This window comes from Scaptodrosophila lebanonensis, unplaced genomic scaffold (genome assembly GCF_003285725.1).
Source record: "Scaptodrosophila lebanonensis strain 11010-0011.00,11010-0021.00 unplaced genomic scaffold, SlebRS2 tig00000123-arrow-arrow-pilon, whole genome shotgun sequence".
NCBI lineage: Eukaryota > Metazoa > Arthropoda > Insecta > Diptera > Drosophilidae > Scaptodrosophila > Scaptodrosophila lebanonensis.
Genome location: NW_022060581.1, coordinates 1,243,147 through 1,259,719, shown reverse-complemented (window position 1 = coordinate 1,259,719; position 16,573 = coordinate 1,243,147). Strand labels below are relative to the sequence as shown.

General features: G+C 37.6%; 1 protein-coding gene across 5 annotated transcripts in view; it reads left to right on the top strand.

Moving 5' to 3' along the window:
- The window catches only part of LOC115628728 (uncharacterized protein DDB_G0283357), a 55,171-nt gene extending 38,876 nt beyond the window's left edge, over positions 1-16,295 (top strand). For 3 of the 5 annotated variants that reach the window (XM_030524930.1, XM_030524929.1, XM_030524928.1), the window contains exons 3-9: positions 9,396-10,296; positions 10,952-11,111; positions 11,182-11,311; positions 12,362-12,498; positions 13,980-14,439; positions 15,621-15,938; positions 16,158-16,295. In XM_030524930.1, coding sequence (XP_030380790.1) covers positions 9,396-10,296; positions 10,952-11,111; positions 11,182-11,311; positions 12,362-12,498; positions 13,980-14,439; positions 15,621-15,938; positions 16,158-16,225 — 2,174 coding nt within the window. In that variant the 3' untranslated portion in view covers positions 16,226-16,295. Of the gene's footprint in view, positions 1-9,395; positions 10,297-10,951; positions 11,112-11,181; positions 11,312-12,361; positions 12,946-13,979; positions 14,440-15,620; positions 15,939-16,157 lie in introns of those variants that run through there. The other 2 variants (XM_030524932.1, XM_030524931.1) reach the window with 2 other exon arrangements.
- The last annotated feature ends 278 nt before the right edge of the window (positions 16,296-16,573 follow it).

Below are 16,573 nucleotides of genomic sequence, written 5' to 3'. Positions count from 1 at the left end.
ATTTTCCTCTCTGCAACTGTTCGCCGTTGCTCTTTTAATTTGTTCGCCTGCGCTCGCTCTCAACGCTTATGCTCTTTGATTGCCTTCCCTCTCTCTTTGTGGATGTCTCGTGTATGTGTTGCATTTAAACTTGTTTTGACCTTGTTTGCGCGTCACAACAGCAACAATAACAGTACAATAACAACAACTGTATAACTTAACAGACAGCAGCTGTCTTATTGTATTAATGCATACATATACATATGTATGTATGTATGTATACAAGCCTGCAGTTTGTTGCGTGGGTGCTCTTACTGTACAACAAAGGGGGGGGCTACCAAAAGTGTGTGTGTGTGTGTGCCAAGTTGTTGCTGTACAGGTTGCAAGCGTGGCTGGCAGCAGGTACTGTTATATTTTTATCCAAGCGTCGCGTCGACGTTTCTGCAACGGGCACAGTGGAATTGGAATTTAAAAATGTTGAAGGGAGTGCAGAACTTGGGGAGTTCTTATTGGAGCTAGTAAACCAAATTGAATTATATTTCAATCATTATACATACATAAATACATACATATGTATGTACATATATGTATGTATGCACAATGTACTGCACATAATAAAATATTAAAAGTAAAAGAGAGCTAATTGAACTTGAAATTGTTTGCCATTGTACAAATGCTAACGAAACCACAGTGCGTGCAATTCGCTGCTGCCTGCTGTTTGCTCAGCTCAGCTCAGCTCAGCTCTGTTCAGCTTAGCGTTCGCTTTATTCATTCGTTTATACGCGCTGCGATTTTGGCGTGTGTGCCAAATTTCGTAGTTGTGTTGTATTGTTGTTGTTGCCTTGGCCAACAACACGTTGTGGCGTGGCCGCTGCTGTTGCTGCTGCTGCTGCACGGCCAACGTGCTAGCGCTCGTTGTGCTTGGCGCATTGTGTTGTTTTTGTTAATTTTATTTAATTTATTTATGATTTATTTTTGAAATTTATTTTCATTTCTTCTCTGTCTGTTGGTCTGTCGATTTTGTTGTGCTCATTTGGCTTTTGTTGCTTTATTGCCTTCTTATACGTTTTGTGGCTTTTTCTGCTTCATCATTTTTAACAAATAAAACAAATGCGCCACTTTGATGAACACATACAAATGTGCATATGTACATGTGTATGTATGTATGTATTTGTATTATGCACAAATAAAGAAAGGTTCGGCTACGTTTTACACGCTGTGTAAACTAAATGTAAACACTGTCCATGCTCTTTCAGCAGCTGCTGTTGTTGCTTTCGGTGAACTCTGTACTGCATACTTACAGCAGACACAAACATATATACATACGTATGTACATACATATGTGTTATTTCAAGATACAGAATTTAATGAAAATTACTTGACTTCAGTTATTTTGTGGGAAGTACCGGAATTTTAATATTCACGGGCCCGACCGATTCTAGCACTTCATTATTTTTTTTGTTTGCTTTGCAACTGAGCTTACTTGTTGCTGTTGTTGCTTCCAGCTTCTTTCTCTCGACTGCATTCGCTCTCTAGCACTCTCTCCCTTCTCCCACCACCCTGAAATGAACAACAACATAACATATGGCTATCAGCTTGGAGCAACAATGTGTACAAACAGCAGCAGCAGACGAAGCGCAACCATGTGTAGTAATATATTGTTTTTTTTTTTGTTTTTTTTTTTTTGGATTGGCACGAAAAAATGAAAAAAACAAATTAGTCATAGTCATGTATTTTCACCAACAGTCACACACGCACACAACCACATAGCTTATTGTTTATGATGAATCGCAATACAACAACAGTGTGAGACAAACAGAGGCCCTCGTGAGCACAACACTTACTCTTTGTTTGTATTGCTCTCATAAAAGCGTGAGCGTGAGAGACGGTGAGAGAGAGAGCGCCGAGAGAAGAGCGTGTGCCAATTGTTTTTGCCAAAGTGCGTGGCTTATTTTCTTACTTTGCAAAGACAAACAAACAAAACATTAACACGTGTGTATATTTGTGTTTGTGTGTGTGAGTGTATGAATGTCGTTGGCGCGCTCGCACAACAAAACCAGCCGCAACAGCAGTAGCAGAAACAACAACAACACACGCGCAGCTCACTGTAAAACAAAGTCAATGAACTTTGTACGAATTTTCGTTGCTTTTTGGGCTGTTGCCTTTTTTATTTTATTTTAATTTGTTATTTTTTTTTCTTCTTTCATATGTTGCTGTTTATTTCTTTCACACGTATTTACAATTTATGTTGCTTTCGTGTATTGCAGCAGTATTTGTAATGGTGTTGTTGTTGTGGCTTAATTTATGAAATATGCTTGTAATGTTGTTGTAACAGCCCTTTTTCTTTTGGCTTTCAAATAAGACGTGTGCACATACATACATACATACGTATGTATGTACATATTAACATGCTTACCTACATACATACATATGTACATATGTATGTACTTAAAAGTATGCATTTTGTGTTGCTTAAGTAATTAACGGCTTGGCGCTTGAAATACTTACAAACACTTAGAGATACATATATGTATGTATGTATGTATGTATGTTCATTTATATGCTTTTAAACAGCTGTCTTTGTTTGTTGTGGGCATTGCAATTATTATTTACACAAAGCTGTATGTATGTATGTATTTCTTGCTTTGCAAAGTGTGTCATTAAAATACATTAATTTTTTTTCATGAAACGTGTATTTTACAATAGTCACTAAAGAAATTAGATCAACAAATAAATAATTTGAACACGTTTATGTTTGTTAAAATATCTCAATAAGTAAACAACAGAAATAGCAATTTGCAGGAATTCAATTGAAACTTACTTAACTTTTAATATTTAATTAAAATAGTTTCAAACAATGTTTATACATACATATTTAGAACAAAAAGGTGCAATCAAAAAAAGTTCGCTTTTTTATTTCAAAACAACAGCAAAAGCAATGACATCAATGGAGCCAACTCTCAAGTTAATTGCACATTAAAAATTATGCAATTAGGAGCTTGTTGCGTGCACCTGTGTGTGTGTGTGCGTGTGTGTGTGTAGAAACGGGCGCTTCCGCCCACAGGCAGCGAAATTATTGCGCCCAACGCTTTGCGTTTATTTTTAGCTTCAGCGCAAATCTGTTGCATTTGCCCAGGGGAGCGAGTGCCAAGCGAGAGTGCCAAAAGGTGCGGCAGAGTGAGAAAGAGGAGTGGGAGTGGGGGAGGGGAAGGGGTAAGGGGGTGGTAGTGAAAACTTCTGTCCAGCATAAGGAAAAGTTACCCAAGCTCTGATAACAGCATTTTAAATGCGGGGATTATTTCCCGTTTAGCCAGCTAGCAACTAAGTAAAAAGTTCATAAAGCTTAATGATATTTTAAAATATTTTCAAGTACATTGCCCCCTTTAAATTAACAGAAGAAGAAGAATAAGAAGCAGACAACAACAACAAAAGTTCACAATGCCCAACAATAATCTCATTATTATTGTAATTCGCATTAAAGCCATGGTTTCTGGGGATCCCAAACAGCTGCGCACCTTCATGAGCAACTAATTTTGAAATCTACTCTTAATGCCATTTCATACATTTGTATGTATGTATGTGTCTAGCTATCTGTCTGTTCAACTAAATGTCACATTTATCAAATACTTCAAATACCTTCTTGGGACATCAGCTGAAGCCGTCCCTACTTCTAAGAACTTACGAATAAACCTCATACATAGTTGCAGAAAAAAGTTGCAATTTAATGAGAACAAAAAACATAATACCAAATATTTTGTTGTCATTCGGAGAACATTGTGTGAACACTGAGTCAATAAAATATTAGCACACCTACTCTATTTTCTGAAGTTTACTTTTACATAATTTGTCATCAAGAGTTACGAAAAAATTTAATATTTTATCATACATATATTTAAACAACTAGAGAAATGGAGGAAACTTATTTCATTGCTGAGTCCTTAATGCCTATTTCTCAACACTTAGAACATTTCAATTTGCTTTCGATATATCTTTAAAAACTGAGTTTTCCAATTTAAATGCCCACACCATAACATCAACAATAGAGAGCTCAAAACTAAGTCGAAGCCAACATTAATTCATTAGATTAACATTAAAATCGCATAGCTATGATCTTGGGGCGCATATTCTTATGTATTTCGAATCATAGGGTCTTAAATAAAATCCGCTTTTGGCGCAAAGAACACACTTCGCAACTTTAATTCGCCTTTTTTTTGAAAAGAACTTTTGAGCGTGAAATATTTCATTAAATAACGTAAATGTTTAAATTCTTGGATTTTTAGCCCAACATCAGCAGCTGTGAAATATATGTTGATACAAAGGTATATAGGCAGAGATAATAGAGCGCTTTTTAGAAAAATTTGTGATCTTTTTCTTCTCTCCGATTCCTTTTTTTTTCTGTTTTCTCTAAGCCATTGGCATTTTGTAGGATAGGCTTCTAATTCATTGAATTACGAAAGTTAACAGTCAATGTATTAATTGTTTTATGTAAACCGCAGGCGTCAGGAAGTTAAAAATTATACAAACACAACAATAGCTGAGTGAATTTAAATGTTCACTTTCAGATTCCAAGTCTATTTGTATAGTTTTTAAATATACACACATACATATGTAAATGATATGCAAATAAGCTGGTAAATCATGTGCGTATCAGACGGCTGGCTGTCAATATAACCTTGAAATCTGAACCATTCTAGAGAAATGAGTTTATTTTATGTCGGCGCCTGAAAGCACGCAATGAAATTTTAATAACAAAGAAATACTTCAGTTGTTTGTTTCTGTTGTTGTTGACATTGTTGTTGTTGCTAATTGGCTACGCCAACTGTGCAAGTTGACAATACCGTTATTTTAGTTTTTGCCATTGTTGTTGTTGGATTTATTATTATTGTTGTTATTGTAACAGTAATATGCAAAACAAGCTCTTTAAACACGCGCACTGACTATCTACGACTATTTGTTGTTCTCGTTCGCGCTCCCGTTCCCCTTCTTGTCACTCTTGTTGTTGCAAATGGTCATAGCCCATTTAAGTGTATTTGCTTTTTTGGGCACATTTTACAACAACAACAAAAACAACTATATATTATAGCAGCTTTCTTTTCACATGTGCTATTGTCAAGGTACATATATACAATTTTGTCTTCTATTGTTATCATTTGTTCGTTCCTTTACAAAGGCGGCTAGAGATTATGTATTGCAGCCGAAAAAATTGAGCGGGAGGACTACGTAAGACAAAATTCCCGTTAGGATCTCGATACACATCTACATACTATACAATACTCTTAAATAATAATGTTTTGCATACGAAGAATGCTGTTTTATCGGCGTTTCTGCAATTGCAAATGTATTAATTGACGCCCAAATTGTTTTACAAAAACTGCCATCAAGCCATGTTAATCCACTTTAGGGCTCAATAGTTGAGTTTTTATCCCCAGTACCCGAAGGATATGAAAGAGAATATTTGATTCGTGCAGAGGGGGACTGGCAGCTCTAGACATGTTCGTCCGTCTGGATGAACGCCTGGTTTTCCGAAGCGGCTGAGTCCACATTGACCAAACTAGGCATGTAGACTCTCTTAGTTGCGAGGCAACTCGAGTTCTCTTAATGGGAGCAAAAAGTAATTAAAATTTGATCCGCTGAAGTATTTCTTCAATACTGCTCATAAATCTGAAGCTTAACATTGCTATCGTAATTTATATAAATTTCTCTACCTTTCATTTTAAATTTAATCAAAAACTATAAATACCAGGAGATGTAAAGAGCGCCACAATTTCACTACATTTGGGGCCAGGTTTACACTGTTGGGCTGTCTCGACTGTAACATTCTACCCTGATTTCGTATACACACATGTATAATTTTTGTTTGTCAAGCCTGTACTCTGCACACTACTTATGTGCTGTGCCTGAAAGTGGCGTGGTAGAGCCCCTGTTAGGTACAGGTACAGATAAATTTACGTTCGAATCGACATATCTGTCTGTCTATATGAACTTTAAAAACGTTTGGACCGTAACAGCTAGAGGCACCAAACTTGGCATGCAGACTTTTCTTATCCATGCATAGGTCCAGTGTATTACAAACTAGCTATAGCCGCATTATTTTATATAGCTGCCATAGGACCGATGTGGACAACAATCACTCTTAGTAGAATAACTTGTCTGTTAGTTAAGATATCTTTATCAAATCAGGTATTTAGAAGTTTTGTATAGTGCCTTATAATATTCCTTTAGATTCATCAAAATCAAAATCAAATGATAAGTGCAACAAAGTTTATTTTATTTGATGGGCTGGAGCGGAGAAAAGGAGTTGGAGAGTACAGGAGGGTATTCAAGAATCAGGCTGGCACAGCTTAAACGTTCTATCCATAGTTTCGCTTAAATGCGAGACGAAAAGATTAGGAATTGGAGCGAAAGGGAGAGCGTGATTGTCAGATGAGAGTGCACGTGGCATCTGCACTCGCGGCAGATGACGTATACGCCATGTGGTGGCAGGAAGTGAGCGTATGTGTGTGTGTGTAGGGGCCGGGCGAATGATAAGCTTATTATAAAAACAAAATCCACAAATCGAAAGCAACATTAACGCGCCCGCCCGCTCGCTCTCTCCGGCCTGCAGTTGTGGTTCGAATGCTGTTGTGGTTGTAGTTGTTGTTGTTGTTGTGAGCCCTTTGTTTCTGACAGTGCGACACGTGCACACATACACACATGTACATACATACATGCATGCATACATACATACACGCGTGTGTGTGTCATTTTGTTGACAATTTGTTTTCCTTCTCATATTCTATTTGTTTTTTTTGTTGTTGTTTTTTTTCCTACAAAACAATGCACGCTAATTTGGTTTGACAATTTGTCGAACGAGCAAACGAGCCACCACCCCCCGTCGACACACCCATGTGCCACCAATGGCAACGTGCAGCCACCACTTAATGCCCCACGTACCCCACCCAAGCCAGTCTGTCGCACAGTTGTCTGTCTATTCGTATTATATAGCAACTGCATGAATGTATAAACAATTTGTTCATGCTCGTAATTTGCCTTCCAAGTTTGTTTGCTATAATTAACTCTATACACAACACACACATACCCACATATAGTACAGCTGCGCTCAAAATATTAGTAGTGGTAGCTCAAAAATGAAGTTCGCCAAAAAAAAGTGTAGAAATACTTTAAAAACTAATTTTGAAAAATTATTTATCAAAATAAAATAATGTTTCTTCTGTGGGTCTCCTCCTACTTCTCCAAATCGATCTAAATAATGCGAATATTTAAATTACTAAAACTGCGACCACAATTAGTGTTTGGTGGCGTAGATTTTGAGGCATGTTTAAGTCTACTTGGTCGACATTTTGCAACTTCCCTCTTCACGTCGGGATGTACCGAAGATTCTCAAATAAAATAAAACTCGTGTTGCATTCAGACTAGGAGAGTCTATCTGCCAAGTTTGATGAATGTGGGCTCAGCTGTTTTCGAGAACTAGGCGTTCATACAGACAGACGGACATGCTGATTGCTTCCGCATCGAGTCTACAAGATTTTGAAAACATTAATATATTCGAGTGCTTCCCAAAGCTTTGAAACAGATTTGCTATTTGGTCGACACTTTGTAACTTACTTTTTAACGTCGCATTGTATTAAAGATTCTCAATTAAAATAAAACTCGTGTTGCATTCAGACTAGGAGAGTCTATCTGCCAAGTTTGATGAATGTGGGCTCAGCTGTTTTCGAAAACTAGACGTTCATACAGACGGACGGACATGCTGATTAACATGGCGTTTACTTATAGGAGATGTTTCTTTCTTTGCACAAAAGTGATGCTAGCAATCCAGTTTTTCACTTGTGCTGTTCCTATTCTTTCGCACACGACTGTATGTATGTATGTTTGTATGTTACGCACGCATGAATGCAATTTTGGTTTCTGGATTCCCGGTTCGCTTGTTTATTGATCATCCATTGAAATTAGATACATTCGCCAAAAATATACACATGCGTCTTGCAATTAAATGCAATTAAATTAGGTGCGGCTTTGTAACCAAATGTGAACAAGTTATTTATATTTTTTTTTGTTGCTGCCCTTTTGTTGTTGTTGCTGCCACTTCTGCTGCTGCTGCTTTACTCATTAATTTATTTGTTCATTTATTTTGCTTATCATTTCATTCATTGTTTTCAAATTACTTTTCAGTTACTAACAATCTAAGTAATTGATAATTAAATAATAATCGAATGAAAAGAATTACAAATAATTATGCAAACATTGCAAACTATTAACATTTTTATTTCGATGGGTATTTAGTTTTGAAAAACATATTCTAAAACAAAAGGTAGAAATTTCAAATATTTTGCTCAGGCATCGAAAAATGTGTAAAATGAAATAACAATGTGGATGAGAAAGCCAACCAAAAATTGTTAATTAACAAATTGCTAATTTACAAAATATCCAATGAATGTAAACAACAATAATTGTCAGTAAAAAAAAGAAAAACAATTAACTGATGAGTGCAATTTTGCTCTCAACTAACAAATAGAAATGCATGCGTTGGTTTTTTTTTTTAATAAATGCATTCATTATTATTAATTGAAATATAATGTTAATTTTGAAACATTATGTTGAAGTAGGAAGAGCACCATTTAGACGAGCACTTTTTCCATCATAGTTTCTTCTGGCTTCAAAATTTTGCAGTTTATTTCATTTGTTAATAGTATATAGCTGTGTGTTGAGGGCACCATGGGGAAAGGATGTGAATTTGAATAGGAATTGTTGGGAATGGCCTTCACAAAAGGAAGCCTGTCTCTGGCAAGCAACAAGAAGCTATTCTCGTCACGACTAGACTAACAATTTTGGCAACAGGGTAGTCTTTTTGTATCCTTTCTGTACACAACAATTCAGCAATCAATTAAATAATAGCAAAAACATGTCGAGAATGACTATATGTTGGCATACAAGTATAATTGCTCTGACATACTTACATTTCGATCGGATATATGCCAGAGAATATGTTTTCTTTGAAAATAGCTGCTCGTCTAAATGGGGTCTTTGGGGCAGATTCACATTTCGAATAGCAAGAAATGAAAGTGTAGCTTGAAATTAAAACATTTGCTTTACCTGTTGATTCAGTTTTCTATCGTTTTCTTTCTGTAATTCGGTTCTTTTCTTTATGTTTTATGTTATATTTCGTTCATTATTTCAATTAATCAAATAAAAAAATGTGTGACTTGAATTTTTGAGCCGTCATGAATATTTCCGACCTACCTCACTGCATAAAACATATTTACACACACACATCCGCACACACACAGACACACAATAGAGTTTTATGAGTTCTAACAATTTCTCTTTGTGTTATTTTTTCCCATTTCCTATTATTATGATTTTCTTTTGCTTTTTGTTTATTTTTGTTTTCTTGTTTTCCTTTCGTTTTATTACAGAGGATGAAAATTCCTCCTCCAACTCCTCTACCCTACTACAACAACGACAACAGCAGCTACTTATGTCACCAATAACAACAGTAGCACCATGCAGAGCAACATTTACAACAACTAAACCACCAGCAACAACCACAACAACAACAACATCAGCAAAAATGTTCCGTTTCGACGGCTCCCTCACCAATAGCAGCCCCACCCTGACCCTAACCCCAAACCCAAACCCAACCCCCATCCCAACCCAAGCATCCAGCACCAATACAACCAATACGAACACCTCCCCCTCAGCCTTTGTGCTGCTACCATCGTCTCCGTCATCATCGTTGTTGTCGTCGTCGCCGCCAACGTCTTCATCCCTGAAGCACAAGCAGCGCTTGAACAGCGGCGGCGACTCAGCGGGCACCCACTTGCCGCACAAATACATTCTTGTGGCCGATGCCAAGCCGCAGCCCTCTCAGCTGAACCGAAATGGTATAATTTCGTTGTCCTCCCAATCGCTGACCGCCTCCATGGCCAATTTGGCGACAGCGACGGGACGACACAATCCGCAATCGTGCAAGACCTTTATGACTCTGACACCGCCGCCGGGGCCGACCAGACAATTAGAACAGCGCTCACGCATTCGATCCTTTTCAATGTCCTCCCATAAATTTCCAGCCCAACAGGCGAACAACAGCATGATTATCGATGACGCCCAAATGAGTTTTGTGGGCTCGGCAGCGGTCGCAGGTCGCGTCCCCGGACACTCACCGACATCGCGCAATGGAAGTCATTACATGTCCTTGGTGGGGGCAGCGGCGAGCACCTCGGCCCAAGGTGCAGGATCTCAGCTGGCCACAGGAACGATGCATGTGGCAGGTGGACATGGCGGACGCAGGCGTACCATCAGTTCCAACAGCAATGGGTGAGTTGTCCTAACGTCTTATGTCTTCTTCAATAGCTACTCCTAAGGGAGCATTGAAACCATTGATTTAACCCATTTGGGGGCTGAATTCGTGATTCTGATACACACCAATAGTTTTGTGTACAAAGACCAGCAATACTTGTATAAGACGAATCCACCACATAGTCATATACGTATGTCTTCTTCAATAGCTAATCGTCAAAGAGCATTAAAACCATTAATTTAACCCATTTGGGGATTAAATTCGTATTCCCTGAACAGTGGTGCAACCAAGGATTTAATGTACACACATCAGCATAACGGGACGAATCAACCACATAGTTATATACATGTCTTCTTCAATAGCTACTCCTAAGGGAGCATTTAACCCATTTGGGGGCTGAATTCGTGATTCTGATGCACACCAATAGTTTTGTGTACAAAGACCAGCATTAGGAGACGAAGTCATATATGTCTACTTCAAGAGTCACTCCTCAAGAAGTTTTGAAACCATTAATTTAACCCATTTGGGGGCTGAATTCGTATTCACTGAACAGTGATACTGATGCAAACCAAGAGTTGAATGCTAGCTAAAATTTTGCTCCAAAATATTTAACTACAATTTTGACTTTGCAATAATAATTATGTTTTAAACTATTTTTTCATGGAAACACAGCGCGGGCACGCGTGAGGTGCACAACAAGCTGGAGAAGAATCGACGTGCCCAGCTGAAGGGGTGCTACGAGCTGCTAAAGAAAGAGCTGCCAATCAAGGATGAGGATCGCAAGAAGATCTCTAATTTGACAATACTCGCTGATGCCTATAGGTGTGTTATGGTAAGTCAATTGATGGTCAATCCTATATTGCACACCTTTTCAATATCTCCTATCCTCTGTTGTTTCTCAGGATTTAAAGAAAGACAGTCGCGAAAAAGAGGCCGAATTGGAGCGTTTGGCCAAGGAGAAAATGCAAAAGCAGAAGCGTTTGAATAGCTTGAAGCGTGACACTGAACAGAGCATTCCACCAAATTGTAAAGGTTAGTCTAAGCTTCCCTCTCTCCACAATACGGGGAAACGATCATCTAGCACTTTAAGAAAATCTCTGTCTATCTAGTTAATATTTAAATAATTATAGTATACTTGTATTTTAATCGATCTTTTTTAAGATTTTTATATGCATACCAGAATTTGAAAGCTTTTTTCACTTAAATCGGATAGAATGAAATGTCTAGATTTCAAATGAGAGTTTTCAAAATAATCTCCTTCAATGAACGAGAGAAATGAAGATAATAGTAGAAGATAATATACCGATATATTATCAGAATCCCTAATGAGTATATTAATCGTTTTTAAAAAATGCTGGCTCCAGCAAATATTTCAATACTTTCATGAGATGTTCAAATTATCTTCTTCAATTAACGAGAAAAATAGTAATCAAAGAAAACTTTTTAATCGTGGGTTAATCGTTTTAAAAAAATATTGGCAAGAACAAATATTTGAATATTTTGATAGTTTAATGAGCTGTTCAAATTACTTTCTTCAATTAACGATAAATATAATGATAATAATCGATTTATCAAAGAAAACTGTGTATCGAAATATTATTAACAACCCCAAACGGTATGTTTATTGTTTTTAAGAAATATTGGCTAGAGCTAGAACAAATATTTTAATATTTTCATCTTTCATGAGATGTTCAAAAATGTTCTTCAATTAACTTGAAAATATCGATAATAATCGATGAATCAATGAAAACTGCTTATCGATATATTATGAGCAACCCCAAAAGGTATGTTAGGCTTCAGGCATTTAATTTAATGCATCGATGCTTCCTGAATGATGGCTTAAAAAATATCGCTTTAATAATTTTGTATCGATATTATAGGAACAAGTTTATTTACAGACTTTATTAGAAAACTTGGCTAAAATATAATGTTATGTTTTTCTAGTATTTATATTATTGTTTATCATTTGACTTATACGTTATTTGTTTTTCTCTCCTTTCCTCTCTCACTTTCTTTCTCGCTCTCTCTCTCTCTCTCTTTCGCTTTCCCCTCGGTCAATTGGGACTTACCTTTCCATTGCAGATGTTAATGAAGCTGTTTGCTTGGCAACAACATCATCAGTTGCTGCTGCCGCTATTCCCGCCGCCGCTGCAGCAGCTGGGCGGGGCGCCATTTTGTTTGATGGCACCACATCGCCCGTTTCCGTTTGCGCTGCTGGTGTAAGTAAACACAACAACAACTACAACAACAATAACAACAGTTGTGCCAAAGTGGCCAATGCTCTGAGAACGGTAGCGACATCGAACAACCACCACAACAACAACAACAACAACAATAATAATAATAACAACAACAACAGCATGCCCATTTCCAAGACAACGCCACCGACAACCGCCACAAGGCCCGCCATACAATATTATAGAGTGTCGGCCAAAATAGGCGTATAAAGTGTACCTACTACATCCGTATACATACCATCCAGAACACTCTCACAGACACACACACTCACACATTCACGCAAAAACCCACACACGAACAACACTTTCATACACGCAGACACGAACACACACACAACAATTGGGCAAAAGCAGAGCAGTGCAGAAGAAGAGCAAGAAGAAGCAGAAGCGTCAGCAGAAGAGAGGCTATACACACATTTAGTTAATTAGGTAAACTATCGACTTTCCATCTCTCCTAATCTTTATGTGGGTGAGGTGCTAAAAACAACAGAAACAACAAACAACAACTACCCATAAAACAACAACAAAAACAATAAGATATTAGCGATTATAGAGCATCTTTCAATCAGTGCAGTGTAGCGTAGCATCAATTATTTCATAGGGCAATACAAGTAGCAAGCTTTCAAAGGTTTCTGTCTCACAAACATGAAGTCCTGAGAATAATCGAGGAATACGATCATCCAAGATGTATCTCTTACAAGACCCATGAGAACTGTTTGTAGGCAATTCGAAATCTATTCCTTTCGCGATTACAAAGATATGTGAATAAAAAGATCCTACAATATCTCTTCTGGATCTATATTATGCGTCCATAATTTCCATTGTAGATCTAAAGGCTTTGCTTGATCTGTGACGGATCAAGGAATTCCATGTGCGCTTAAGATCTACTTTATAGGTTTATAGCCCAATCGCATCTACAAGAAAGCCCAAAATAGTAAACAAAGTTTTGAAGTACTAACCCCAAGATTTCAAGATACTATGTCCCAGTAACACTGGGAATCTAAATCCCTATATCTTATATCTGTGATACAACTCATAAATTCCTTATAACGTGTAAAGAAACTGCAGATCTCAATCTATAGCTAACTGAATAAAAGTTTGAAAATATGTTTCCCAAATCGCTTGAAATCCATTTATAAGTAGGTAGCGCTCATATTACTAATGAGATTAGAAACTGATAGCTGTTTTTGTTTCCAATGCTAATAATCTTCTAATCGAATCAGCAGTCTATAGACCAGATTAGAGCATAGAATGAATGTTATAATTCGAAACACTTGACCCATCAAACTTGACACAAATAGCGAAAACCTACTTACTATACCAGCCCCCTACCAGCCACCAGCCACCAGCCACCACCCACTTGCAATTGCCTTGAAATGCATTTACTATATCTTTCTATCTCTCTCCCTCTCTCTCTTTCTCACTTACTTCACATGTGGCTATCTCGCTCTGACAACATGCAGCTGCAAACCGCTGTGCCCACGGCCATGTCACCTGTGATAAACAAAACTAATTCTAGCAACAAACAAAGTAACAACAACAACAACAACAGCAACACCTCCGCCGTCGCAGTCGCCGTCAACAATCTGAGCGGCAGCTATACACATACCCACAACAACAACAACAGCAACAACATCCACATCACCGCCACCAACAACAACAGCAGCAACAAAAGCAACAACTCGCTTTTGAATCCCGCCGCAGCGGCCGTCGTCGCAATGGGCCAATTGAAGAACAGCTTCATAGGAACGGCAATCGTCACATCACCACCAAATCCGTCATCGTCGGCATCAGCATCCCACCTTAACCACAGCCCGGCGGGCAGTCCCACCAATAACAGCAACAACATTACCAACAACCACAACAACAACATTTCGGCTAGCATATCATGCCAGTCAACAGCGGCCCAAATGATTACCAATGGTAGGTCTAGAACTCTCAGCTGCTCTACGGGTACCTTGTGTGTATCAAATTTTCAATCAGAGATATCGTAGCTAGAAATTGTCAAAGTGAGATCGAATTCGAAAAACTAACATTCGGACTTCCACAGAAACTCTTTAGATGTCAAAGCTGCTAATAGAAGATATATTCAACCAGAGATTTTTCAAATCTGCACTCATGATTAACTTCAAAAACCTAAAGTGAATTCGATTTGAGAAACTTGCATTCAGACTTCCAGGGAAACACTTTAGATTTCAAAGCTGCTAATAGACAAACAGAAATTAAAAAATTACAAAAAAAATGCAGAGGAATTGGTAACCTCCTCTTTTTTAAAGTCGGCTAAAAATATTTTCAATCAAAGATTTTTCAAATCTGCACTCATGATTAACTTCAAAAACCTAAAGTGAATTCGATTTGAGAAACTTGCATTCAGACTTCCACAGAAACTCTTTAGATGTCAAAGCTGCTAATAAAAGATATATTCAATCAGAGATTTTTCAAATCTGTACTCATGATTATCCTCAAAAACTGAGAATCGAATTTATTTAGTGCCCAGCAATCGGCAGAGTGAATTTCATTTAAAAAATTAACATTCTGATTTTTAGAGAAGCAGGAATTTTAAGAATAAAAGTGGGAATTCAACTTGTAATTAAATAGAGTCAATCGATTAAAGAGCTTGGCTATTAAAGGAAGAAGACTTCAAAATTAGTTAACTTCTAAATATCTTTTTCAACACATATTTTTGACATTTCGAGTACTATTCGAAGCTATCAACAGCCATTTCCATTGCGGAGTGATGATGTTAAAATTATTTTCTAATTCAATTGTCTGCGTTGTGCATTTAATGAAAAGAGTTGAGTTTTCTTTAAAATAGTTTACCCAGACTTTTATGATCTGTTTTAAAATCATTAAACCATCTAGCTATTTTAGTTAATAGATTGAACTATTTTAAAGAGTATATTCCGGTCCCTAATGTGTACACATTGTTTTCGAATAACAAAGATTTCTCTACTGTTCCCTTTATACATCATATCTTAAAGATGATAACCGTTGCTCAGTAATAGAAACTCTATATAGAATTGATTTGAAACTGAAATTCTAGAGCACTACTATTTAATATATGCTTTTTGGCTCCATCGACTAATTTAATTTTCACATTTCAGTCAACACCTTGACGCGTGGCTCGCCAACACCATCGACGCCATCTCCATCGCCGTCATCGTCGTCCAGCGGTGTCTCCTCGTCGGCCTCGTTCATATCATCCTCATCGTCGTCTTCGTCGTCCTCATCATCGTCCTCTTCATCTTCAGCCTCGTCGTCGCCACCCATGCAAACGCATTTGATTGGAGGTGCACGTAATGTTAACGTTATGGCAAATGGCCTAAAATATCATGCTACGACAGCCTCAGGGATTGTTGGTAATACCAACGGAGGCACCACAATTGTGGCAGCAACAGCGCAGGGCGCTGCGGCAGCAAATGGTAAGTGAAAAGAAATCAATTCCCGCTAATTGCTGACGTTGGTTCTAGAGGATTATTCAAAGATTGAAAACTTCAACCCACATTTGGGGTAAAATGGACACAGAATCTTTGTTTATACATAATTCTCTTGAATTATGTGTCTATTCTATTTAATAGTACAACACAGTTGTGTGTGACGATTTGAATTCCCATATAATCGAAATATCTGTCCTCTTTTAGGGTTTCGTCAGACGGACAAGGATCGCAACTATAATTTTTTGATACGCAGCAGCACAACGGCACAGTAAATGGGAATAAGAACAACAACTACAACAACAACAACCGAACTGTGTGCAACAGCTCCCACCTTAATTGAAAAAAAAAAAACAGCAACAACAACAAATTGTACGCTTGTTGTTTATAACTTTCTATACGAAAAGAATATCGAGAAACAGAACAACAACTTTTTCAAAACTCTACAAAAGCTCAGCATCGCACACACACACACACACATTTGAATTCATATTTTGAGCATAGCCGCCATGTTCGCCATTTTGTTGTAAAACAACAACAGTAAACACAACAGCAACAACAACAACAACAACAACAAAACAGTTCCGCCCAACATATAGCATCGATTTTGAAAATCAAAAAAA